Source organism: Gordionus sp. m RMFG-2023, chromosome 5, assembly GCF_954871325.1.
Source record: "Gordionus sp. m RMFG-2023 chromosome 5, tfGorSpeb1-WG-v2, whole genome shotgun sequence".
NCBI classification, from domain to species: domain Eukaryota; kingdom Metazoa; phylum Nematomorpha; class Gordioida; order Chordodea; family Parachordodidae; genus Gordionus; species Gordionus sp. m RMFG-2023.
This window is the reverse complement of record NC_088779.1, coordinates 17,004,088-17,028,272: the sequence shown is the minus strand read 5'-3', so window position 1 is coordinate 17,028,272 and position 24,185 is coordinate 17,004,088. Positions and strand designations below refer to the sequence as shown.

The window sequence follows — 24,185 nt, the reverse complement described above, 5'->3', positions numbered from 1 at the left end:
TCTACATTTTCTAAAAATAAAATACCGGCTATTTTTTATGCAAGTTAAAAAATTAGATACTTTTTATGGTCTAATTTATTTTTTTAAACACAAATTTAATTAAAAATATTTCTGATAGTATGTTAAAAAAATGTTACGTTTTGCGATCTACAGTATTTAAGTCATTTTACAAGTTTAAATAAAATATGTTTCTCAAGTTAGAACGTAAATTTATTTTTCAAACCAAAGTTAAATATAATTGTAGATATTTATATCAGAGACCTGCAGGCCCGGCCCTAAACCCGGCCCGGGTCGTATTTTAAATTTTTTAAATATACCCGGGCTGGGCCGGGCCTAAAAAATTTTTTTTAAAGTATATCCGGGCCGGGCTTAAGATTGTTAAACCCGGGCCGGGCGGGGCCGGGCCTTAATATTTTTTATAAAAATTTTTACATTATGAGTTAATGGTTATAAGAATATATTATATTATAATTATGATTAAACACTACCTAACAACCCACAGTTCGATCTGATTATTAATTTCCTGCAAATTTATTCAAAGTATTAATATATTTTTTTATAATTCATATCTAAATTTTTACAACATATTTTACCAAAACAATCAAATAAAGGAATATCTTAAATAAGCCCCAATATTCAAGTATTATTAATATATTTTTTTATAATTCATATCTAAATTTTTAGAATATATTTTACCAAAACAATCAAATAAAGGATTATCACTTCTTAAAGTTTGTAATTGATTTTACTTAATATAAAGCATTTTTTAATTGGAAAATTTGTTTTACACAAGTATCATTTTATTTCTCTTTTTCTCTGTCCCAAATTCAAGCAATTACGTATGTAGTCAGGGACAGATCGCAAAATGACGGAAAACTATATAAAAGATTATATTAAATTACAAGAGGCTCAGGAAGTAAATGAAATACCACCGACCAGTCAAATTACGACTGTTGCTAAACAAACTGAATCGTTTTATGATAAATGGGGCGATGGTAATTCTGGTAATATGTCAATACCCGATGATGAATATTATAATTACATAAATAATAGATAAAACATTTAAGGTGGATAATTTGTTAGAGTGGTGGGCGGCTCATCAAAGCGAATTTCCAATTTTAGCAAAATTGGCAATTCCTGCTTTAAGTGCAAGCTGTGAGCGGAATTTTTCCACTACTGGGAGAATTCTTGAAGAAAGAAGAAGTAATCTTCAACCTGAAAAGGTAGATATGCTTCTCTTTCATATCTTTCTTGAGTATAGGGTTTCGTCAATCATGCTGGTTTTTTACTTTGCAAACTGTCTATTGCATTTATTATATTTACCTTGAGTCATGAAAGTTTTTAATCCAACATTTTTCATTATTTTTTTTTACAATATTATATAATATAATTATCTTCTTTTGTTAAAAATTTATATTATAAAATAAATTATATTAATATTGTGCAATTAGATTATATTTTCAAAATACTATTTATTATACATGCATTTTTTTAAATAGCGATTTATTTTTATTTTATAAATTAAATAGTAAATTAAATACAATATATTATATTCTCAAAATATTTCCCATTTTTATAAATTAAATATTAGTTTTATTTTTTTTAAATGTAATATAAAATATAGTATATGACAAATATTATTACCATTTTTATGAATATTAGTTTTATTTTTATAAATGCAATATAAAATATAGTATATGCTCAAAATATCCATTTTTATAAATAACAGTTTTATAATTTTTATAAATTCAATATAATATTCTCAAAATATTAGCTTTTTACATGCATTTTTTAAATAATAAGCGATAATACTCGCTGAAAAATATGGTAAAATACCTCATAGGTGAATTTTTGTATATACCAGGTCGAATATAATTTTAAAAAATTCCAATCCGGGCCTGAAATTTTTAAATCCGGGCCGGGCCGTAAAATTTTTTTTAAAAAATATCCGGGCCGGGCCTTAAATTTTTAAATCTGGGCCCGGCCGGGCCGTAAAAATTTTTTTTTAAAATATCCGGGCCGGGCCTAAAAAATTTAAAACCGGGCCGGGCCGTGCAAATGGTACCTCTGCAGGTCTCTGATTTATATCATTGAACTAAAATCATTTTTTGAGCAAATTTGATATATTTAGTAATACAAGGGTTAAAAAGTTAGAGATGTTATATCCCAGTTGTCATCCCAACCCGATCTTCCCTATTAATAAAAATACTAATTTATTTTATATATACTAGAATCAATTTATAAAATAATAATATCAATAATAATAAATATTTCTATAATTTATCTTTGGCCCATCTATATATGTCGGTTGGTATGTTTGTACAAACATTATCGAGATTATTTAAGAAGTAATCATAATCAAAATATAAATTCGAAGTGAAGGGCTTGAATCGTATGAGGGAAGTATCAAAACTGTTACGACGCAAGTCTCGATTTTTGTTGATGTCCATGAATTGAGTAGATATGGAATATTTTGTAATAGTTGATTGAGTGATAGACGAGGGAACAAACACTTCTAATTCGCATAACTTTTGATATGTCTTAATTATTATTATAAATTGAATAAAAAATAAAATATACTAAATATATCGACGTAAACAAAAATAAAATTAATAAGATTCTTTCTTTCAAATAAGGAAAGCGATTTATTTAACAGAAAAATAATCTGGTACATAAAAATGTGCCGATTTTTTTAAAAATTATATCTAATTTACTTACGTTTTAGTTAAGGTGGTAAGGTTAATTAGTAATATACGATGCTCGATTATATTCAAGAAAATTTTATTAAGCTAAGGTTTAGATTAAATATCAGGGTCATTTCTTGTCATGAGCAATAGAATTGAAATTATCAGCTGACCTATTGCATATTCGATAGAGCACGTTGTATATATATATTTTTTTAAACTAGATAAAAACAAATCTTATCTAATCGGCCCTTTACCCTGTTAAATATTTCTTATTATTAAGATCAATTTGAATATTAAAAAACAAAAAATGTTATATATGGTCATATTACGTCCAGTTTAAAATTAAATTTCAAAATTACTAGGAGCTCTAATTTATCATGTTTTTTCCTACTTCTAGTTTACCAATTTTCTAATATTTTATTCAATTAACATTTGTAATTTTTTTTACATTCATTCATTTATATTATAAAATTTTATAAGAAATTTAGGTTATTAAATTTCTAAATAATCATTATTTCTTAAGAAACTCTTAAAAATATTCATAAATCCAAAGATGACATCAAAGGTCATGAAAATAACATTTGTACCAAATAATCAAACAAAGATAACATCTTATTTTATTTCATAAATTAATTTTATATTTTTATTCTTATTTATTATATAACTATTTTATAATAATTTATTCATAATTTTGATAAATTAATATTTAAAAAAAATATATGAAAATGGTTGAACTTAATCTCACATTTTATTAATCTAAAAATATATAAGATGGTAAAATGTTTTTTAAAAGTCAATAAATTGGACAACTATTTAAGTTGAGCGAAATACAAGGTCTCACCGGTCCCCAAATTAGAAAGGTTTGATCGTATATGAGAAAAATTGATGTTTTTGAGTAGCGTCTGTGGCCTAAATGGTGATGAGCTAAATCACCAGTCACATAGATCTGGATTCAAATCCAGCAGGGAACATATTTTTTCTGAAGCTAACAAGTTTGATTCTGTGCTATGGTATAAAGAATATCGGCGACGGCGTAATTCCGTTTAACATTTTAAAAGTGGGTTTTATTGCATTTTAATAAAATTTGGTATCAAAAATTGGTCGTTGTCTAGTATGTATTCAAAAAACTGGTCGTTTAGCAAATGGTTTGACAGAATTTATCACTAGCCGTTACCAACGCTGAGTTTTAATATTGTTAATCTTCGCGCTACTTTAAGATAAAATAATTTAAAGATTATTGATCTTTCTGTTTGCCTTTACAATCATAGGGGGCTCAAAATTTTTTGAAATTATTTTAAAAATTATCTTTTACCTTTTTTTTAATTCAAAATTACCTTCTTTTTTTAGCTAAAATTTTCAAAATTACATCTGATATAAAAAAATTCAAAATTATGAGGAGGTTCTTCAAATTTTTCAGGGGGCTCGAGCCTCTGCCTTTCCCTCTCTAGTAGGGTTGTTATGTTATGATTTAAAGGCATTCATAAATCTAGGATTATTTCAAAATTAAAATTCATACAATTATATAGATATGTATGCTAAAAACGATCAATATGCATCAAACGTGGCTGCCGAATCATCCAAACGCAACAAATATTCGCAATTAAAAAACGTATGTTATTTTTCGGTACCACTTAATCCACTCATTCACAGTTAGCGCGAATTCGTGAAGAAGTATTCAAAATAAGATATAAATATTATAATAATTTTATATTTATTATGTATACTTCGCCGCGATTCGCGCCAAACGCAAGGGTAGAGAACTTCGTAAGAAGCGATTTTTTTTTCAAAAAACATTCAATAAAATATAATATAAGACCGCAAATAAAATTTATACCTTAGGCAAATTATCTCTCAAGATATGCAGATCCAACTTTATCTCTATTCTTAAACCTATGCCAAAAAACAGACAATTCACCCTCCTAACATCTTTTTAAATTCCCATTTTTTTATATTAGTTATTATTATTTCTTTATATACTTTTTTTTATGGTATACATAGACAAAATTCGCCTATTTAAAAAAAAGATAAGTTATATAAAAAAAATATATCTGATGAGTAACTTTCATAAAAATAGCTTCTGGCGTGCTTCTGAAAAATGCCATTGTCTCTTTATGCGCACATAGTTCTAAATAAATAAAATTTTCAAAAAAATAATTAAAAAATTTCAACCAATCATAAGCATATCAAAATTAAAGTAGCATTCATCATCATCCCTAAATAAAATTTTTAAAGCGGCCAAAACCACGCACGTTTCTAAGATTGAGAAGTCTATAAAAAAGGAATATAAATAATGATATTTATTGCTTAAATACCTTTAAATATGAGTAATTGAGAATTATCGGTTTGCTGTTTAAATGCGTTCATAATGGGCAAAATATTGTTATCAAAATTAATACTTCCATTTATGATGGCTGTAATTATTATATTAAGCAAGAGCTTATAATCGGTAGAAAATTTAAAAATATTTTTCAGATTTTCTATAAAATTCCCATCATTTAGCAACATCTTTTAATAACGATATTTATTAAAGAATTATTTTTTTATAATCATTTTAATAAAAATGATATAAGCTAGAAGAAAGTAAAAGCTTAAATTGGTAGGAGTAGCATCATTTGTTGCATTTAAAATAGGGTAGGTAATTTCTATAACTTTTCGGCCCGACTTTTTATATTTTGATAAAATTTTGCATATTGAGAGAAAATCATTATAAAGCATCGAATTTTTATTTTCCTAGTACTAATAGTTCCTGAGATATTCATGGTCAAAAGTGCCAAAAATTACCTTTTTACGGAAAATTCGATTTTTAAAAATTGAGATAAATTTAAAAAATAATGATGCTAAAAATAAAATATTATTTTGTAGCCCTATTAAAGATTAAGGATATTTTTAAAAATAATAATACTGCGGTTTTGACATAGCCATGAATTTTTTAGTATTAAGATTTTAAAAAATGAATATTTTTCAAAAATAGATGGCATTCCTAAATAAAATAAGGCATTTTTGTTAAAATTATTTATTTTTTTGAATTTTTCCCATTTTTAAATATAAATAATAAAATTTGACAACACTAACATCATGAAATAGATTTATTTAGCTGCGTTATAACCATCTTTTTCTTGTGAAAAAATATAATTTTTTTATTAATTTTCCAAATATAATAAAAAAATTAAAATTCATGAAAGATAGTACATATTTTTGGCTTTTCGTCAAATTAAATTTTTTTGACGACTGATAATTTCGTTTTGCAATAAATTATAAGTATAATTCTATTATTTAATTAATATTTTTATTTTTTAACATACACACTTTCTTCTTCTTAATTTATATATTTATACACATAATGATAATATCTCTGACTTTTTTTTCTATTATTTTATTCCTGATCACTATCAGAATATATTTTTTTTTAATTATCCTGGTTTCTAATTAACAATAATGCTCTTTTAAGTAAGTGGACCCATGCTGTTTAAAGAGAATTTTTCCCATGCTGTTTAAATAGAATTTTTTAAAAACAAATAAATACTTATGTCTCTGCAATTTTTCAAAAGAATCCTTTTATCCAAAATCTACAAATTATCATCTTGGTAATTTTATTTATCAATTAAATAAATATGTTTTTCAAGGATTTTAAAAATTTTTCCATTAACAAATATAAGCTAAATCTAAATAACTTATATATGTGGCAATTTCAATGAAAAAAATGTCAATAAGTAATCATATTCACTAGGATGGTAAGCAATATCATGGGTTTGAATATAAAAATTTTAAGGAATATTTTTTATAAAAGTGGACTTTTGATCACTTTTTATCTGTCCTTACTTTTATTCACAGGATTTATTAATTTAAAATACAGTGTCATAAGAAATACTTTTATTAATTCAAAATACAAAACTATATTAATAAAACAATTATTTTCTTTTATTATTAATTTAATATAATGATCATGATGATTTTATGATATTTATTATTATTTAATTAATATTAGAAATAATGGAGGGGGGCTTATATACTCCTGATCTACTGTCATAAGAGGATGTCAAATAACATATTCGTGTTTTCAACACTTGAATTAAAATTGAATTTTTTTTGCTACTTTACTTTTTTATTATACATTTTTATTATAAAAATTGTTTAATATATAATTAATTTTCTACATTCATTTATATATGAATTTTAAATAATAGTTAATTATTTTTCGGGTTTATATTTTCAGGTCCGACCCGGATTTTTTAAAATATAACATTTATTTTTAATTTTAATAGCCAATAATGGTGATTTGAATACGGCCAGGATCGACTATGTTTTTTTTTAAAAAAAAATTAGGCGCGGCCTGGATATTTAAAAAAAAATTTAAGCCCGGCCCAGGTACTTTTAAAAAATTGACACTCCCGTGTACCCGGGCCTGCAGGTCTCTGATTTATATAGGAGCATTATATATTTTTTAAAAATCGCCATAACTTAAAAACCCATGGCTGTCCTAAGTTTAAATTTATTTGCAAAGAGATATAATGTAAGTGAATAATAAAATATTAAATTCATAGAAATTCCGAAGGCGAAACACCTGGATCTTTCAGGTTCAAAATATATAACGTAAATAAAAGCCCCAGCAAAAAGGCCTATAATATATTGTCATAAAAGGGAATATAATTTTTATTTTGAGCAACATTATTTTTTAACTTATCAATCTTAAAAAAATCGTATTTTTTTTTAAAAAAAGGTTATTTTTGGTACTTTTGACCATTATATCTCAAGAACTAATAGTACTAGAAGGCTAAAATTTTAGATTCGATACCTTCTAATGATGGTCTCTTAGTATACAATATTTTATCAAAATTAAAAAGATCGGACAGAAAAGTTATCGATACCCAAAGAGTATCGGGTGATATTTTTTTTTAAGTTTATCAATACTTTATTCACTTACATTAATATTTTGATTCCACTCAGTGATTTCAAAAGTATGAAGCTCACCAATTAAATCAATGTCCTTCCCGCGTATTGATAACATATTTAGAAGAAATTTTTGAAATAATTCAAAGTCTCTTATTGGTAAAAGTAAATATTGTCTTTGGCTGAATCTTGATTTTACCCTTTTCTCCAAATTTTCCAAAGAATTCTATACAAATATGAATATTTATATATATATTATAGTAATGAATAAAGGAAATTAACAGAGTTGTTAAGGTATCTCAATAAAGTATCAAAATAAAAAAATGTACTATCTGTATCTCTATGCAGATACAATTTTATAAAAAGGTATCGTTATTTATATACACTTTTTAAAAATGTATCTTATCAAGATATTATTTTAGAGGTATCTGTTATGATTTTAGATACAATTTAATATACTTATATATATATAAAATAAAAATATTTGAATGCTAAATGGATTTTTAATTTGAATAAATAAAAATTTAAAAAATATTATGTATGACTAATATAATAAAAATATATATATATAATACATATTATATAAAATATTAAAATACATAATATATAAAATATTAAAATACATAATATATAAAATATTAAAATAATATATAAAATATTAAAACTTAATAAAAAAAATATAAAATTTTTTTTTTCTTTAATATCTAGAAATCAACTCAAGATTGTGAAGGATATTTTTCTCATGTAAAGAAATATATAAATCCTCGTTTAGTCATGATACCCATTAATTACTAAAAACAATACCATTGATTCATAAAATTATTTTAAACAGAATTCACTGACTTTTAAAGAATAAATTATAAGTTCAATGTAAAATTTTCATATAGACTCATTTTAAATAAAGAATTTGTTAGAAAGAGCGATAAAAATAAAGGTATTAACATTTTTTTACATAATGTTCGATTTAAATAAAGGGCAAAATATTAAAATGTTGTTTACATATTTTGTGCTCTCATAATAAGAGTTTCTGTTCGAAAACAATGCAAACACTGTATATTTGCATCTATACTAGATATGTTTTTAGATGATATGTCTGTATCTAGATCCCGACGATGTATCTTTGATCTATTTGGAAATTAGCATTGAAAGCATTAATACCTTCTTTATAAATAAATTCCCCAAATAAACATATTTTTATTTACACTTTCTTATCAGATATCTTGATTAACTGCTAAGCAATAATGGATAAAAACATGCCACCTGTCTCAAGTCTGTGAAGTAATACCTTATGGCTTTACTTTTTCTACCACCCTGTCAGCTCCAAGAGTCGCCACTCTCTACAAGCATTAAGTGGCGTAAGCATTGTGGGCTTTGAGGCTCAAATTCCGAAAAATGAATTAAATATTCTTATTTTCATTTACTAAATTAATAATAAATGCTTGAAACTTAAAAAACTATTTTTATGCTTTCCTTTTATTATAAATAATAATTAACTACAGTATTATTATTTTTATATTTTTTTAAATTATATTGCATTGTATAAAATTTGTCTAGTTTATCTTCCATTTTATAAAAATATATTTGTGAATATGAAAAAACAATCATTAATCTATATTTAAACAAATGTCAAGCATAGACACCTAGAAAATCCAATCGTGCAAATGTTGATGCATCGATTGTTTTATAAAATTAATATTTTTATTCCCTTTATTTATCGATACATTTTTATTTTAATTAAAGGAAAGATTTATTAGTCATAATTTTATTTTAAAAAGCCTTTAATTTTCTTTTGACGGTTGAGTCTAAACTATTGATTACACTTGAAACATGATAGGATATTAAGAAAATATCAGAATTTTATGCCGATGAATGATTTAGTAGGCTCATATGATAGGTTACTATGTGATGTCCAATTTTGGTATGAAAATCTTGACAGAATAGTATTCTTTGGGACCAAAAAAATGCTCTGCAGGTCCTTTCCATGTGTTATTGCACTTTAGATTCCCAGCCTAATATCAAAACATTATTAATTATTTTAGCTACTTTATTAATAGTACCTGCACAAATGATAGGTCTTTTTCAACTTAAAAAGGTTAAAAATCTATTTAAGAAATATCACCGGTGAAAAATGTTTAAATGGATTAGATCTATTAAATATTTATAAGGAGAAATTAGATAAAAATCGGATTCTAGATAAATTAGCAAAATCTCAGAGAAAAGTAGACCTCTCTTTATAAATTCAAATCAAAAAATTGCAATATAATTTTTAATATAAAATATTTATAATCAAATATTTTCATAAAATGACTTCTTAGTTATAACATTTATATAATTCTTGTATTAACTCTTAAAATTTATACAATTAATACTATTTTTTAAATATCATTATTTGCATAAGAATTACTTATATTTTATGTAATTGTTAAATTACATTCTTTTTAAATAGAGTTTTATATAATAAAATTTTTAATATTATAATCTATATAAAATATCAACATTTTAAAATTTATTTTAAATAATAAAAATAAATACATGATTAAATAAAGGAGTTGTTTAATAAAGTATTTTTATATAATAAATAAAAACTATATTAAATACTCTCTAAAATTTTGATATATGCAAATATTTAAAATAATTTTAACATAGCCTAAGTTATAAGAAATTGAGTGTTCAAACAAAATGGGAGGTTTAGGGGCAAAATCCTGGCTACGCCACAGCAAGCATTGCATAAGAGGCTTTTTTGGCATCATTATCACAACCATATTTTAAGAACTTGTGTATTGAGTTGGATGATAAAAAAAATAATTTCTAAATATGTAAATGTATTACTAGTAATATATAATCAAGCTAAAACTAAAACACTGGTAGATTTAACATCTTAAAGAAAATAATGATTATTTCTTTTTGTAAAACAAATTTTGCTAAGTTCAATAATGCAAATAACATTTAGCAAATTTAAATTATTATAAAACATGTCAAAATACATTAGAAATACTTAATCCTTCCATTAATGAATTTTTTTTTAAATATAATATTACAATACCGTTATCAATTCTAGTTAAAAAGTGTGTCAGTTTTGGCACAATGTTTAATACTCCAAAACAGCAAAGACTTATTGATAAATTATTTGAAAAATTGATTATCTTAAAATAATGATTTGATTTAATAAATTTCAAATGCACTTTTGCAATTTAATGTTTCAACTCCCATAATACTAATCTCCCTTCTCTGTCTATGGTATGAATGAGCTAATTTTAAAATACTTGATTATTATAATTAAACTGTCATTAAATATTTTATTAATTATTATATATATTCGTACTTATTAGGGCTGTGCCAATCCACATATTTTTCACTGATCCATCTGATATTGACTCAAGCCTGATCTTATATTTATATTGATTTTTCACCCCCCCCCCCCCCTTGATCCATATGTAATTAAGAAGAAATAATTTTTTATGCAAAAAAACAAATTGTGCATTTAATTTAATTTTTATATTTCTACAATAATTAAAAAAAAGTTTACGAATAATGGTAGAATTAGATGAATTTTTCATTATTCCTCCCTATGAAATTAGAATTTTGCAGATAACACATTTTGCAATTATCTTTGTCTTTTGTAAAATATTTCCATAATTCAGATACCATATTTAAAAAAATAAAACTTTTGGTGTTCCTATCTATTTTTATAAAAAAACTTTAAATACTATAAATCTATTTAAAAAAATAAATAAAATTTATAATTATTTAGAATATAATATTAATGTAAAATAAATATACATAAAATAAGAAAAGTAACCAATCCGATATTTTTCAAAAACGCTAAATATCAGTGCCAATCTGTTATTTAATATCGGCACAGCCCTAGTACTTATTATATGTATGTTATGTTCTTCACCAACAAATAATAAAAATTTTATTTAATACTCTATTCAAATTGAATTGGTAATGATAATTTTATAAAAAGATGTTGTACTTATGATCCTTTCATTTATCAAAAGATACAAATATATTTTATCTTGTATCTTGGTAAGACAAAGGTGATGATTGGTGGGGAAAATCTAAAGATGGAGGAATCCGGTAAGTGACCTAGTGGTGTATGTGGGAAAGGAGTCAGCTAGAAATTCTATCCAATGCACCAGATGCCAGAAATGGGTACATAATAGATGTAGCGCGAAAAAAGGAAGTTTGATGTTAGGAAGAATGACCTTTATTTATAGAACATGCATGAAAGGGATATATAATAATGATAACCTAGAAATAGGTGGTCTGGATATTGGCAATGGGTTAACCCTAGAAAAAGTGAATAAGTTTTGTTATTTAGGTGATATGCTAAACACAGATGGTGGTGTAGAATCTGCCATTGTTGCAAGGACCAGACAAGCTTGGAAGAAGTTCAGAGAGATGTCAACTATTCTTACAAATAAAAAAGTCTCTCTGAAGTTAAAGGGGAAAGTTATTGTAAGCTGTGTGAGAAGTTGTTTAGTTTTTGCGGGAAAATATGGGCAATGAAAGCAACTCACGAAGCCAAATTAGAAAGAACAGAGATAAGGATGATTAGATGGATGTGTGGGGTATCTCTGAGAGAGAAAAAAACTAGCAAGGAATTGAAAGCAAGATTGGGTATAGAAATGATTGGAATGGTGATGCGACAAAATAGACTGTGGAACGTATGACAAAAGATGACTGGATAAAGAGAAAAACAATGATGGAAGTAGGAGGATCAAGACCTAGAGGAAGACCCAAGATGGCATGGACAAATGTGATAGCAGAGGATATGAGAAGCATGAATCTTACAAATATTGATGGTCAGGACTGTCAAAAATGTAAAAGAAAGATCAGAGGGAAAACTGGCCTACCCGGGTAAACCTGAAAATCGCCATAAAATGGAGAAGAAAAAATGTAAATAGGTAATTTTACTAAAAATGCCTGATATTTTGTATAAGATACTAGTTCTGTATTTAAGATCCATTTTATAAGGAATCTGGATCTAAATTATTTTTTCTGAAGGACCTGTCCACTATGATATTAATTATAGATATACTATAAAGAAAATAAACTGTGATGTAATTTAACATTACTATATTTGGAGTTATGGCTATAACACATAAAGATATTTTAGAATTTTGGCAAGCGTCTAATAAAATATATAACAATGATTGATTTTTAGAATTTTCAGCAAAGGCCACAAAGTCATCAAGAACAAATATCATACTTGGTAGAGATTTTACATCTAATTTGAGTTCAATAGTATTATCTTAACATCAAAATTTTATAAATATCTGATTTTAAATTACTTAATATATTAATCAAGATTTGTAGTTTTTGTAAATAAGATATTTGTTCCTAGAATTATATTAGAATCATTTAGTAGATTAATTTACCTCAATTTTAATATTAAAATATTGTTGCAGCTGTAAAAAAATAGTAGTGCAAGCTGAATCTAAATCTTTATTAATAAATCCTTAAAAATATTTTAATATATTTTATTAATATATCTTGATACCATAGAGGTATATTGTTATAGTTTGTTGATTTTCTAAGCTTAATTCTGTAGTTGATATTGCATCTCTTATAATCTATTATAATATTTACGTCTTATATTAATTATAAAAACTTTATTAGCCAAAGATGATGGACCATTTATAATAACTGAATTACCATGTTTAAAAATTAAACTATCTTTAATTAATTCTGTAATATTTCTAAAACATATAAACAATGTGATAATTGCCATAAGAGTTAATAATTACTCAAGTGCTTCATTGCAATTATATAGAGAATAAATATCGTTAATATGAAACTTTTTTATAATAAATTCATTAATTATTTTTTTGTTCATAACTCGAATTGAAAAAATGAGAGTATGGAAATATCATAGATGATGTTTTGGTTGATATCTGTCAAATATTGACATTGTTAAAATATATATAGTAATAAGGGGCTTAAGCAGGACTTGTTAAAGGGAGGTTATAAAAACTTTTGGAGGCTCCTATCTATGAAAAATTATGATTAGATAATATAAATTTTCTCTTGGTTACTTAATTTTGCTTTAACATTTTATATCATCTCTGTTTAAAACTGGCTTGACATTTGGAAACACTAATTCTAAAATCTATGCTAATGTTTCATGCTTTAACTAGCAAAGTAGTCAGTATAAAAGAAAAATTAATATGGCACAATTTTAGTCAACTAAACGATTGAAATGCGATTGGAATTATTACTGTATTTTTAAAGTTGAAACTATTTAATTTTGAGATGGAAAAGAATGGTATTTATAATTTCCTTATTAGCTAAAATAAATAAATAACTCTCATTGGGGGGGGGGAGTGGGGAACAATATTAAATTTTATTTCATAGATCATATTATAAATTGTAGCATATCTACTTTCCGGCTTCGAACCAGATAGCGAAAAACAATACTAATTTTAGGTCAAGGTCGTGACTCGTGGCGTTCTAACGACACTATCATACTAATGAATTACTTAATTAATATTGCCAATCATAAAACATAAAAAGATTATTAACCAAATAGAAACATGTTATCATGCTTTAAGTGTGAAATCTTCTGGCAGCATTAATTTGAAAACTTTTATCAATGAGTTGATCGTATCTAATACATTTTAGAGATACAACTTGTTGGATACATTACTATCAAAATAGGAAAAAAAGGCTAAGATTGAATCATTATGGAACGAAAATTATAGAACCCCTGAATATCTAGGTTCCACAATATGTAATATCTGATTAGTACTTACTAATTCATCCCCTAAACACAATGTCTATATGAAAGGATTTTCATTGGATGCGAACCCCTATCATAAATCTATACTTACTCCATAAAATATTTTCGTCGCCTTCGTAGGCGATATTTTCACATTATTCACCTTTGTAGTAAAAATTGTACTACCATAAATTTTATTTTATTAAAGCTCTACTACCAGCGTCTACATGACTGGATATTCATGGATACAAATTCCCCTGAAAAACTTATCTCCACCCCCTAAAAAAAATTTGCTACTTTCGCCAACGATATTCCCACATTTTGAATTGCGCGTTTTTAGTTATGATAGCACTCTCTTGATATATTTTACAATAATCATTACTCTATTACCAACTATAAAAAAAATAAATGTATAAGAGTCAAAATTTAGAACATGAATATTTATATAAACCCCCTTATTTACAATGAATGCAATTTATTATTATAGTATATTGTTTAGTATGAATATGAGCTTGCTAATAGGATATATAATCCTTTAAAACTATGATTGCAATAGATAAATTTCGTCATTGTATAGCAATATCATTGTATTATTATAATAGGTCTATAATAAAAATATTAAATAATATTTTAGAGCAATATATTTTGCCTTATTTTATTAAAAAGTTTAATAAATAAAAAACTCTCAATAAATTTATCTTAACCACTCCCCCCTTTCTGAAAATTTGGAAACAAACTGTTCCTATCCACCCTGCTAATGTAGATGCTGGCTACTATAAACTATCAAAATATTTTGTAAAAGAGTTACTTTTTAGTGCAAGAATTAAATTAAAAATCTCCTCATTTACAATAAATGTATTATTATAGTATATTGTTTGGCATGAATATGAGTTTACTGATAGAATGCCTTCTCCTTTTTAAATCACATTTAAAAGGATAGGAGATGGTTTCATTTAGAAAATAGGGTCTATAATTAGGGATGTACTAATATTTTTTATCGGATCGGATCGATATTTTACCCATTTAAAACGGTGGGTCTATTTATCGCTCGGCTGAAAATATCGCTCGGTTAATCACATAATAAATCATTTATTACTAAATATCGCTCGGCTAGTAAATGTCGCTCGACAAACCACATGATAAATTATTTATTACTAAATATCGCTCGACTGGGAAATATCGCTCGGCTAACCACATAATAAATCATTTATTACTAAATATCGCTCGATTGGGAAATGTGGCTCGGCTAACCACATAATAAATCATTTATTATTTAAATTACGCTCGGCTAATTACATAATAAATTTTTTATTACTAAATATCGCTCGGCTTATATTTATGTATTAAATTTCCAAACATTTTCCAGTGGGTTTTCACTTTCCTAATATTAATTGAGAATTAATTAGTTTATAAATAAGATAGAGGTTTGGACAGGTGTAAAAAATTATCTATTAGATATTTTAGCTTCAATACTTTTATAAAATTAAAATTGCTCATAACATTTTTTACTTATTAAAGTAAAAGAAATAATATTCTATCCGCTAGATGGCGTCTTTAAATTTTTAATTATAAAATTTAAAAATAATATTTTTGAATGTGTTTAATAAATTTCGCCATATTCTATCATGATGACTAAATATTTATGATTTTTTTTATAGCATTATCTATATTTTGGTAAAAAATTAGTAGTCTTTTTTAAATTTTGCAATTTTTATTAATCAGATAAATTAATAACGATGGTAATTCATTTTATTCATTCATATATAAATCATAATTATTTTTACCAAATTGATTTATAATGTTATTATAATATAATTATTGCGTTCATAAAATATAATTTGTTCGTCAGAGAAGATTTAAATATACATTTAGGATAATAAAATTATATATATTGATGAAATAGATTATGAGCAGGGGAAAATTGGGGAAAAATAAGGAATTAAAATTTATAAAAAATATTTTATCGAGTCCTTTCTGCTTTAATTCTACGTCGCTGATGTGGTTTTTTTGAGCCTTTTGGTTTTAAAACAGATAAAGTTTTATCTAATGAATGTAATTTATCTTTGCTTTGACTATTAAGTAAATTATTTAATGTATCATGACAATCTATCGATTCGGGTATTAAATAATTGCGATATTCATTATTTAAAAAATATTCTCCTTTTCCTGAGAAGGATCTTTCAAATTCTTTTTCTTGTAACATTGTGATATCCTTAATTTTTTCGATTAATTCTTTTAAAGGACGTTGTTTCCAGTTTATATATGATTTTAAAACATGGTTCATAGATTCGCAGTTGTTATTTGTCCATAAACAATTTATTATTTTATTTTTTAGGGGAATGTAAACATGTTAATAAATTACTTTTTGAAATTTATTTTTTATATATGACAAAAAAATATTAAAATTTTCATTATTACAATAATTGTATAAATCGTTTAATTTTACATTATATATTTGGTCATTCCGAGAAAATATAATACCATTAAAAGAAAAAATATCCTGTATAATTTTTTTAGACATAACAGCATTTACACCTTGTTTTTCCAACAAATATTTTCTTATATTGTCTTTTAAATGACGTGTGCATATTAAATGAGTATTAAATTTAAATATTTCCTGAATAGGTTTTACTATAGCCTTTTCTTGGTCACTACCAAATATGATATTTTTAATATTTATTTTATTTTATTTTTTAAAATACAGAATGCAAATGAGAGAAAAAAGTATGATAAGTGGTCATATCAGAATCTCCATGCAAATATATTAGTCCTAAAAATATAAGGGATTCATCTGTTTTATATCTCTTAACTGCTATATGTTTAAATACTATAGCAGTTAGGTATAGATCACCCAAATTAAATGTTTTATAAACGCCTAATATACAGAAGTCAGATTGGTTTGACAAAAACTTAATAGTTTTAATAATAAAATGAGTATAACAAATTATCGATAATGTTTTCTCTTTGATGTGAATTATTGATTGGATAAATGGCGAAATATGTAGATCATTAGTAATTTGTAAAATATTATCCGAAAAATTTAGAGGTACTTTTGTATCTTTTTTAAGTTTATAATTTAAGTTATAAATTTGTTTTAAATTTTTTGGTTTAATTGAGTCTTTTTGAAATATATAATTATTATAAATATTACGACATGTTTGATTGTCCTTTATTTGATTTCTAATGTTTGATAATAACTGATTTGAAGTCCGTACATAAGTATTTACAATCTTTTTGGAATTCCCATGGCAAGCGGGACCTGGCCATTGTCCTATATATTCCACTAAATATATATCTTTGAAATCGTAATTAGGCTTTTCAATAAAATTAATTTTTAAAATTCGGCGTTTATACTCTTTACTTCTCTTTAAAATACTATAGTATTTATAAAGAACAATTATATTTTTGGTTAAAGGTTGAGGTTCTATTTTTTTAAAAATTCTAGAACCACCTAGATGAGTGTCCTGCCTAAATAGGCCATCTTTAAAAATATACGGACCTTGAACAATATCATTATATATATTATAATATAATTTTCTTGAGCTTGATTTTGAGCCTGTCCATGGCCCACAATCATCTATATATAAATTTTTATTCTTATAATTTGTAAAATTATTATTAGAAATTAAAAAATACATATTATATTTTATACCTAAAGAAATTTCGTGCAATATATTATTGGGAGAAAGCAAAATTTTTATGGATTTTACAATGTTTAAAAAAAACCCATAGTTTGGATGACCTCCTTCGGCTATAATATTGTTTTAAAAAAAAACGTAAAGATTTTAATCGGATATCTTCGCTACATGGTTTTTTTAAAATATTTTCTATCGAAAATGATAAATCTTTTATGATATTGTTGGACAGTTGGGGTTTTTTTGTTAATGTATTAATATAATTATTTGGTATGAGAGATACAAAGTGATTGATTCTAATATTAAATATATCATTTGGACATATGGTAGATGTCCACATGATTAAAATATGAGGCTTTAAACTCTGGCTTACACCCCTGCCATAAAGGATATCGGTAAAAGCCTTTAATGAATTTGATGGGCAAAATACGTGAATTGGTTTGCCAAGAGCAGCACTTAATGCGCATATATGAATTTGCTCAGCCCAAACATTTATATTTAGAGCCGAATCGAGTATCTCATAATACTCATTCACCCATATATTTGGATTAATTTTATAGTTTTGGAAAAAATCAGGATGGTTTTTATCATAATATTGAGGATTCATAATTATTTCTATTGCCGTTATCAGTCTTAAAAAAATATGATGTATTTGTGTTTTATATAATGACATTGAAACCGCCCGGTAAAAGCTATTACCATCAGATTCAATTTACTGCGGAATATAATTTTCTAAGATTGGAGATTGCGCCATTTGTATAATTTTTTCACTTGAATCTTTTGATATTTTCTTTAATGTTATTGGTTGTGGATCTCTTAATTTATTTTTTTCTATTAAGGCCATAGCTGGATCTCTTTTTAATCTGCAAAAAAAGAAAAAATTAATTTTTTTTCAAGTGATGAATCTTGAGTAAATAAAAAGAACGAAGATAACCCTAAATCATATAAGATTTTTCTAAAATGTAACCATATCAAGGTTTTATTAAAATTGACTAAATAAAATTTCTTGATATCAAATAAAATTGCCAAAATCTTTGATTTCCAATTTGGATGTATGAAAATGTGAGTGCTCTGTCTGAACCCTTGTGCGAATATTCAGAGTCGGCCTACAACATTGGGTAAAATTAATATTTATATTATTTTTTAAAACAATTCAAAAACTACCCTACCAATCTAATTTCCTAATAAAAACAGCGATTTGTCAAATTTTATTAAATTATGGCCCTAGAATGATATTATATAGTTCCATATTGTTTTTTTAAATGATGGTCACCAGAACTCCAAATGATAAATATTTTTACGGTGAATTCTTAAACTAAATATAAGATTAATTTTAATAAAAAATTTTCTGGGCACCGAACCTGAATCCCAACCTGGTTCAGATATTTTTTGCAAATAAACTCGAACCCTTTTTTAATAGGGTCACAGCCTGTAACAACCTATGTATCTTTATTTGAATAAAAAGAAAAACCATAATAAAATAATTGACTATTTTGTGAATCATTACATAGGTAAAGAAAATATGAAGAGTAAATGAATATTAACCTTAATATAGCATCCTTCATTGTGAATATGAATTCGAAAAAAAATTGATGATATGTAATAAATAAATGATTATATTTTGAAGTGAATTGTGATTGATATTATGTTATTTTAATTTTTAACTATTAATACTTTTTGAATCCTTTTGCCGCCTGGCTGGCATCTTAAAATTTGAGTTATATTTTTTTTTAATATTAATAACTTCCGTTTTTTACATATTTTTTTTTCTCATAATAGCATAACTTTCAATTGTATTTCCCTCCCTTTCCTTTTTTTCCCCAAAAGAAATTAAATAATAAAAATATTATTTGTTTCCATCTTTTTTTTCAAAAGTTGAAATCATAATTTTCATCTATTTCTATAAAAATCTATCATGTTTTCTTTCCAAGATGTCACAAATCTATACTTTTTATGCTATCTACTAAATTATAAAGTATCAAAGCTACCAACCGATTTATCAATTCTCATATTTTGAGATTGCCCTATATCGCTTAGAATTAAAACAGAAATAATGCTAAAAAAATCCTCAAACGTCGAGAATAAATACTCAACTTTCAGAAAACACTGAATATAATTTTTTAGAAATATTTTCGTTATTTTAGCGGCAGGGTTATTTTTGAAAATTTAAACAAAAATTATTCGGGAATTTTTTTCCGGTTTTTTTTTCAAGGATTTATTTTCCCCTATATTTAATTTAAAACTTAAAAAATGGGTGTATTTGCATCTAGATCCATTTAAAAAGTGTATTTTAAGAACTCTGGGGATCATATATATAAAATAATAGTTTGTATAATTCTTTATAAATTTGATAATATATAAAATATTTTTAAATATAGAATCGGCTCAAACGGCTTATTGAGCCGCACTAGTCAGAGCCGTTTTTTACGACTACGAGATTTTTCACTGAACTCTCACCCGAACCCATTTTTTTAGAAGGGGGGGGGGGGGGGTTACAACTCTGATATATATTGATGAAATATATTCGATATTCTAGAAATATTGGATAATTATGATTATCCTATATAATTTCTTAATACAATAAGGCAAAATTTATTAAACGCATTCAAAAATATTATTTTTATATTTTATAATAAAAAAATTAAAAATATTTAATAGAATATGGCGAAATTTATTAAACACATTCAAAAATATTATTTTTAAATTTTATAATAAAAAATTTAAAGACGCCATCTAGCGGATAGAATATTATTTCTTTTACTTTAATAAATAAAAAATGTCATGAGCAATTTTAATTTTATAAAAGAATTGAAGCTAAAATATCTAATAGATAATTTTTTACACCTGTCCAAACCTTTATCTTATTTATAAACTAATTAATTCTCAATTAATATTAGAAAAGTGAAAACCCACTGGAAAATGTTTGGAAATTTAATACATAAATATAAGCCGAGCGATATTTAGTAATAAAAAATTTATTATGTAATTAGCCGAGCGTAATTTAAATAATAAATGATTTATTATGTGGTTAGCCGAGCCACATTTCCCAATCGAGCGATATTTAGTAATAAATGATTTATTATGTGGTTAGCCGAGCGATATTTAGTAATAAATAATTTATCATGTGGTTTGTCGAGCGACATTTACTAGCCGAGCGATATTTAGTAATAAATGATTTATTATGTGGTTAGCCGAGCGATAAATAGACCCACCCATACAGCAATACATTTGCCCCTTTTCAGTATAATTTTTAAAAGATAACCCTTCAAGAAATTTTTCCTCCCCCCCCCTTCCCATAAATGAATACCCCTACCCTTTTTAAGAAGAATTGTAAGCAAACTATTCAAACCCCCCCCTCTCATGTAGACACTGACTAAACAGATACCAAGTTATAAGCAAAATAAAAACTATTTCAAAAATTTGATATGAATCTGAAACACATATTATAAGGCATCCCTAAACATTAAATTTATCAAACCTTTGAAAATAATTACGCTAAAATTTAGGCTAATATGCAATGCTCTAGTACATCTTTTGGTTTAATGCTTCAACCCGTTTAGTAAATAGTATAAATAAAAATTCTTAGCAAATGGCAATTCTAAAATTGGTATTAATTTAAGATAGAACGAAATATAGAATTTTTTTTATTATCATTATAAAAATCATGTCTCTGGCTTAGCCTTCATTCCGTAACTTAGTGGTAGTATAAAAATATGGTCAAATAAACTTGTTGCATCTTTGAAAAATATGTAAAATAAGAATAATTGGTATGGTGAAATTAAACATCTACAATAGATGATTTTTTACCTCCCGACCCTAAGAGAGAAATTGTTTGGCAAAATGCTACTAAGTGTGTTTTACATGGGAAATATATATAATTAAACTTCGATATCACGTGATTGGGAAGCGCAGCTTAATTTCATTTCATTTTCTTTTGCATAATATATAAGTTTTTTTATATGAGGTCCTATTAAAAATAAAATGTGCCTATATTATTGTTTATTCGCAGATTTTTAAGATTTTTTAAAGCAATTTTTTAAATAGACCAAAAAATTTAACAGATGATTTTATAAGGACAGATAATGGAAGGGTTTTTACAAATTTAAAAAATGGCATAAATTTTCGCCTTGATATCAATATAAAAGTACAATTAAATCATAAAACTTTTCCTATTCATATTTTTCATGGGGAGGAGGGATTTAACCACAACCCTCCCCCCCCCATGTATACGACACCACTGATTCTAATAAACAAACGTTTCTACAGACTCCTATTGACGTGCCATTTTCCTTTATTTTTTTAGAATATTCCCTAATTGTCCACAGCGACTCGGTCGCATTCTCACATCGTGGAACAGGCAACTGCCATATTTGTCCACTGACGATCCCTCACCATCCATATATAATAGCATTGAGCTACTTGGTGCTCAAAATAGTATATGTGCTTTAGTACCCTCCCGTCCAGCTCAAGCTGTCACCATACCATAGCGAGTTATCACAGCGATTGATTAGATTACCCTTTTATTTGGGTTAAATTAGGTTCAATAGAAAAAAATATGATTTAAAAAATTAATATTTTTTTTATTCACAGTTCTATCCATACAATATTTTTTAGTAACACAATTTGCTTTTGCTAAAATTAGTGATAGTCAAATGGTTAACTTTCATTCATTTAATATCAATTTGTATAAATAAAATATCGATATTACGCTATTTTTAATATAATAAATGTGCATATATATAAATAATAGCATAAATCTTTCTTAACAATATTAGTAACAATTTTTTTTAAAATAAACATTGCTTTGATCAAAATTAGTTGTAAGAATCATCATTCCTTGAAGCAATAATAATGAGCGAAGGTTGTATCAGGATAGCGAACATATGCACTAGTATTAATATTAAAATAAAAAATAATGTATCAAAATGTTTAGTGAATTTAGAACGGGGCGCGTACTAAAGAGACTTTACCAGGGCCGAACGCGTCATAAATACACTTTGACGGGAAGGGTCCATGTTTGTCCCCGTCCCAATAATTCTTAAAAAAATATTTTTATTATAAGTAAGGGCATATTTATAAATCACAATGTTATATTTCGAATAATTTTAAATCGTAAAAATATTGTTTCCTTTTTTTGAAAAACGGGATGATGCTAACCTTATCCGGGACACTAATTTTAGTCAGGATTGTGTCCCGTTCTGGTGGGTTAGTCCAAGGTGGACGTTTGATCGTCTATAAAAATGTTGGGCTATTGATAAAATCCAATCGGTCTGAAAATAACCATATTGAAATTATAACTTGATCAACGACGATAATTTGATATCTCAAACATCAAAATAAATGGTCGATGATATAAGGGCCATGTTAGGAAGTGGGAAAGCAAGGTGACCACATGGGTTGCCAAATTTTTTAAATATTAGGGCCGTAAATATTTTAACCAAGGTTGCAAAACAATTATAGAATAATTAGTAATTAATTAAGGTAAGAAAGTCCACGAGTCTATACTATGACAATCGAAAATTTGACCCCTACAACATTGGAAATAAAGAACTTATTTTTAAATTTTTATTGTTCTCATTTATTTTATGACTATATATATAATTAGTGCTTTAAACTTTACTTCAGAAAAGGTACGCGTTACCGTTACCTTGTGAAAAAAAGACACGCTACTTGCTATTCAAAGAAAGTAACGTGTTACTTGTTATCAAAAAATATATATATGTTTAGGGGTATGCCGATTTACATATTTTTAATCGATCCGATATTGCTTCAAAACCGATCCGATATTTATACTGATTTTTACCATCCCCCCATTGAACCAAATGTAATTAAGAAATCAATATTTTTTATGCAAAAAATCGAATTATTCATTTAATTTAATTTTATTATTTCTACATTAAGACTAATTAAAAAAATATATATTTAATAATATATTCATTTTATGTTGGTATGAATTATAAAATTATAATATGTTACATATTCGTAACAATTTATTTTTTATTGTGTTAAGCGTTAATATACTTATCCATTTAAATAATGACGGTTTAAGTCGATAATGTTAATCGTGTGATATATTAAATTAAACTATTGAACATATTTTATATGATATATATACCATTTTTCAGAAAAAGCAAAAACTATTAAATATTTTATTTTGTTTCTTAAATTATATGAATGATATTTATTAGTTAAATAATATTATAAAAATACATTTTAATAAAAAAACTACTACCGACGACAAGACATTCTAAA

The 24,185-nt window shown here is 25.5% G+C and overlaps 2 protein-coding genes across 4 annotated transcripts in view; both read right to left on the bottom strand.

Moving 5' to 3' along the window:
* Nucleotides 1-2,196: 2,196 nt before the first annotated feature.
* On the bottom strand, nucleotides 2,197-12,787 carry LOC135929853 (origin recognition complex subunit 4-like). The gene is made up of 6 exons (XM_065466584.1): nucleotides 12,656-12,787; nucleotides 7,609-7,800; nucleotides 5,000-5,192; nucleotides 4,857-4,955; nucleotides 4,748-4,812; nucleotides 2,197-2,540 (listed from the first exon to the last, which is right to left on the bottom strand). Exons 1-6 carry the CDS (start codon nucleotides 12,785-12,787, stop codon nucleotides 2,274-2,276), a joined length of 948 nt encoding a protein of 315 aa, XP_065322656.1. The 3' UTR covers nucleotides 2,197-2,273.
* A 9,881-nt stretch (nucleotides 12,788-22,668) lies between these two features.
* Nucleotides 22,669-24,185, bottom strand: part of LOC135930052 (vam6/Vps39-like protein) — a 63,995-nt gene continuing 62,478 nt past the window's right edge. For all 3 annotated transcript variants that reach the window (XM_065466832.1, XM_065466834.1, XM_065466835.1), the window contains one exon: nucleotides 22,669-22,821. In XM_065466832.1, the coding sequence (XP_065322904.1) occupies nucleotides 22,764-22,821 (58 nt within the window). In that variant the 3' untranslated portion in view covers nucleotides 22,669-22,763. The remainder of the gene's footprint in view (nucleotides 22,822-24,185) is intronic.

Coding starts and splice junctions, on each gene's coding strand:
- LOC135929853 (XM_065466584.1), bottom strand. CDS start 12,787: ATGATATTTGTTCTTGATGACTTTGTGGCCTTTGCTGAAAATTCTAAA. Junction 7,801..12,655: donor TAGCCATAACTCCAAATATA/GTAATGTTAAAT, acceptor ATATTTGTATAG/AATTCTTTGGAAAATTTGGA. Junction 5,193..7,608: donor AGTGGAATCAAAATATTAAT/GTAAGTGAATAA, acceptor CGTTATTAAAAG/ATGTTGCTAAATGATGGGAA.